Source organism: Myotis brandtii, unplaced genomic scaffold (assembly GCF_000412655.1).
Source record: "Myotis brandtii unplaced genomic scaffold, ASM41265v1 scaffold1127, whole genome shotgun sequence".
NCBI classification, from domain to species: domain Eukaryota; kingdom Metazoa; phylum Chordata; class Mammalia; order Chiroptera; family Vespertilionidae; genus Myotis; species Myotis brandtii.
This window is the reverse complement of record NW_005353875.1, coordinates 98047-102241: the sequence shown is the minus strand read 5'-3', so window position 1 is coordinate 102241 and position 4195 is coordinate 98047. Positions and strand designations below refer to the sequence as shown.

General features: G+C 47.1%; 1 protein-coding gene across 2 annotated transcripts in view; it reads left to right on the top strand.

Annotated features, from left to right (window-relative positions):
• Positions 1 to 4195, top strand: part of ZNF667 (zinc finger protein 667) — a 20848-nt gene that overhangs the window by 4036 nt on the left and 12617 nt on the right. The window contains exons 3-4 of one of the 2 annotated variants that reach the window (XM_005857793.2): positions 66 to 189; positions 1880 to 1972. In XM_005857793.2, the coding sequence (XP_005857855.1) occupies positions 66 to 189; positions 1880 to 1972 (217 nt within the window). The remainder of the gene's footprint in view (positions 1 to 65; positions 190 to 1879; positions 1973 to 4195) is intronic. The other variant, XM_014547669.1, reaches the window with a different exon arrangement.

The window sequence follows — 4195 nt, the reverse complement described above, 5'->3', positions numbered from 1 at the left end:
GCTGTCTGCTCCAGGCGTGTGGACACAGGAGCCCGCGGTGACCGTTGTGGGATTTTCCGTTGCAGGTGGTGACGTTTGGGGACCTGGCCATCTACTTCTCCCAGGAGGAGTGGGAGGGACTGAGCCCCGAGCAGAGAGGTCTGTACAAGGGCGTCATGTTGGAGAACTACCAGACCCTGGTCTCTCTCGGTGAGCCCCCGCCCCGCTGGCCCTGAGGGACGGGAACCTGGCAGTCAGTCCTCAGGGAAACAAGCCACCCCAGTTAGGGTTGGCTTTCTTTTAGCAGCTTTCTGGAGATACGACTCGCACACTGTACATCCTCCCTTAGGAGGGTACGCTCAGGGTTTCTGTTCTACCGACAGGTGTGCGTCCATCGGCACAGTCCATCTAGGACACCTTCACCCCAGGAAAAACCAGGCCCTTCGCACTCACTGTCCCTGTCCCCACCCACGCCCACTGAGCCCCCCGCTTGGCAAACACTAGTCCCTCTCTGGCCCTAGAACTTGCCAGTTCCTGCCTTTCATGGACACGGAGTCACACAGGACGTGGTCCTTGGTGTCTCCTTCTTCCAGAGGACACCGTGTTCTCAAGGTTCATCCAAGCTGCAGTGGGTGACAGTGTCACAGAAAAACCGGACGAGAACCAAGCAACGCTCTGAGAGTTTGGAGTTACACTTTATTCACCGCGGTGGGCCTAGGCAAATGAATCCAAATTCTAAGCAAAGCTACACGCAGAACTTCCCTTTTTATGGAAGAGCCAGCCCTTTGTGTGCTTGCTGGCGGCGGCCTTGAAAACTACACAGTTCTATCCAATTAAAAAAATGCACCTGGCATGGCATTGGGTGTATCTAGTCTCTGGCCTACAAAGTCAGACAGCTTAGTTTATCTCCCCCATTATTCAAGCAAGCTAGAAAGCAAAGTTATCTTTTCAGAATTAGAGGCCGTCCAAAGAATAGCAGAGAATTTCGAACAGTAGTTTTACAGGATAGGGGTTTGCCTTCACAACAGCTCGGTCCTCTTTATGGCCCACTAACAGCCCATTGTACAGGCCACATTCGTGAATCCATGACGGGCACCTGTGCTGTTTCCACTCTACTGCTCTTACGAATATGCCGCTTGACCTTTGTGTCGGATGCATATTTCCATTTCTCTTGGGGATGCATGTACCTGTGAGCGGAATTGCTGCTCAGATAGTCGCTGTGTATGTAACCTTTTGAGGACCTCGCTTGTGTTGAGAGAGAGAGAGAGAGATTAATGTCAGAAAGTCAGATAGTCGCTGTGTATGTAACCTTTTGAGGACCTCGCCTGTGCTGTGAGAGAGAGAGAGAGATTGATTGATTAATGTCAGGAAGTTGCCTAACAGGCGCTGTTAAAGGGGCACAATGGGCATGGGTGACACAGAGATGGCACTGCAGATGCAGCCACCACCCAGGGCACGGGGAGAGGCTGGGCTCTCAGGACTCAGGGATGCACTGCCTGGCATTGTATTCCTGAAAGGGCAAGAGAGGGCCAGCTTTGGGAGTGGATGGGGAAAAAAGAAATTGAAACTACAGAGACCCTGCTGGTAGACACTCTCGGGGAGCGGCTGGCAAAGGAGGGGTGTGGAGTACAGAGCAGACAAGGATGGGGTCGGGAGCCAACAGGCAGCAGCTTAATGACCATCCTCGAGCTCCTGCTCCAACTTTCCAGGAAACCAGTTGGCTCTGTAGTTGGGAAGAATGGCCGGGTGTGCCTGAGCCTGCATCGTCCACACTCTCCAGCGGCCCTCTGCCCCCTCCACGCTCCCTTTGTGCCCGAGAATCCCCTCCCATCGGCACAGGGCTGGGCCCTGGCGCCATGGTGCCCACGTCCTGCTCAATCCCGTGTTTTCCTGTGTGCAGGACTGTGCGGTCGGAAGCCAAGTATGATTGCCTTGTTGGAGAAAGGACAAGCGCCCTGGATGGAGAGATTCGTGAGACTGCCCTGTGGTCTGGGTGAGTGACAGAGCCAGAGCCTGGGACCGTGTACAGGCACATTCCATAGTGGGAGGGCCACCTGCAGGCTGACACCGGAGCCCCTCCCCCACCTTGGGGCCCCAGGATGACCGTCCCCCACAGGGTTCTCCCATTTTATAGGCCCTTCCTGGGTGCAGGCACTCTTCCCACAGCAGTGCTGTGAGGCAGGCACTGTTACTCCTGTGTTAGGGATGAGAACACAGACCCAGCTAGGGAGTGGCCGAGGGCTGGGTGTAAGCCCCAGCTTTTAGTCTCAGAAGCTCGGGTCTTCACAGCCTTGTCCCTGCCTCGGCAGTCACACTTCCCTCAGAGAAAGCGTATTCCCACTGATTTAATGCTAGCACTCCAGCGATGATGTTCCAGCTGCAGCATTGTCCTCAGTCCTTTCAAAAATTTAAAATCTTTTCCATACTGTTCATTTTGACTACTTGGTAAGAACTCAGTCCCTTATCTAATAGATTCCTCTTTGGTTGATCAAGTTGTGCAGGATTTTTTTTTTTTTTTACACTTCTCTGAGGCTTTTTAGTTGTGGTAAAAAGTATCCTGTATGATAAAGAGGTAATGTGCTAATGGTTGTCACGCCCTCACGTCGTAACTGCCGATCACCAGGAGACTGCAAGAACAGACGCGTTCATGGCGGAGCTGCTTGCCCGCCATGGATGGAGGTCCCGCGGCAGAAAACGGCTGAAGAGCAATGTACCTCTGAAGCTGAAAGAAGGCGGCGTCAGCGACAGAATTTATCTGAAGAGCAACTATTGGCAAAACGTAGATCTCAAGCCGAAAGAAGCCGGCGTTATCGACAGAAAATGTCTGCAGAGCGACGTGCCTATGAAACTGAAAGAAGGCGGCTTCGGCGACAGAATCTTTCTGAAGAGCAACTGTTGGCATACCGTAAATACGAAGCCGAAAAAGTACGGCGTTATCGACAGAATATGTCTGAAGAGCAACGTGCCTATGAAGTTGAAAAAAGGCGGCTTCGGCGACAGAGAGCATCTAACGAGGAACTATTGGCACAATGTACCTCATTAAATGTGAGGCTAAGCGTGCAGTCATTTCTCAAAAAAATGAGCAGTTTTAAAAATTAAATGAAGACATTTTGGATGTACTCAATGGAGATTTTCACACATATTTGAGTGATGATTCCATTGATTCAACAGGTGGTACTGAAAAGGAAAATTTTCCCATTGAATTTCTTACTAGTATTACTCATTCAGGAATGCCGTGTCATAAATTAAAATTGACAGCATTACAATCATCATGCTACTGAGAAATCTTAATAGTAAATAGGTCTTTGTAATGGTCCTCAATTTATTATTAAAAGATTGTGACCTAACATAATCAAAGCAGAAGTAATAACAGAATCTGCAGAGGCGGAGGTTGCTCTGAGGTTGATGTGATTTGTGCCCATCTGACACTGGCCTCCCATTTAAATGGATTCAAAGACAGTTTCCCGTGAGGCCAGCATTTGGGATGACTATTAAGGACAAACTCTAGACAGAGTAGAAATATTCCTACCTGAACTCCTTTCGGACATGGTCTGTTGTATGTTGCTTTCTCTCAAGTTCAAAGAGGGTGTGATGTTAAATTAAAGTTCTAAATACTTCAGCACAACGGAAATTAGTCACGTACTCTGAAAGTGTTTTCACTCTTAATGTGGTGTACAGGGAGATACTGGAATAAGCTTAATCATTTTATAACTTTTTTGTATCAGGGTTATTTTTCTATCACGTTTTTGTTGTTTTTAGATAATGTTTTTTCATATCGTAATTGTTTTTATATCATGTCTTGTTATATCATGTTATTTATTAATAAACATACATTATTTTATATACATTTTACTAATTTTCTTTCATCTCTAACACTTCCATTATAGAGAAAGGGCAAATAGCAATATTAAAATATTTCCTCTAATTAATTCCCTTTTAATGTGCACGATTTCATTCACCAGGCCACTAGTGACATTAAATATACTATCCTAACCATTTTTAAATGTGCACTTGAGTATATTCACATTGTCATGCAGCAGATCTCTAGAATGTTGTATCTTGCAACACTGAAACACTGCCTTCTAAGTTGTTTTTTTTAACAGATCTCATATCTATTTCATTTCTGTTTTCTTTTTTTTTAATATATTTTATTTATTTTTTACAGAGAGGAAGGGAGAGGGACAGAGAGCTAGAAACATCGATGAGAGAGAAACAT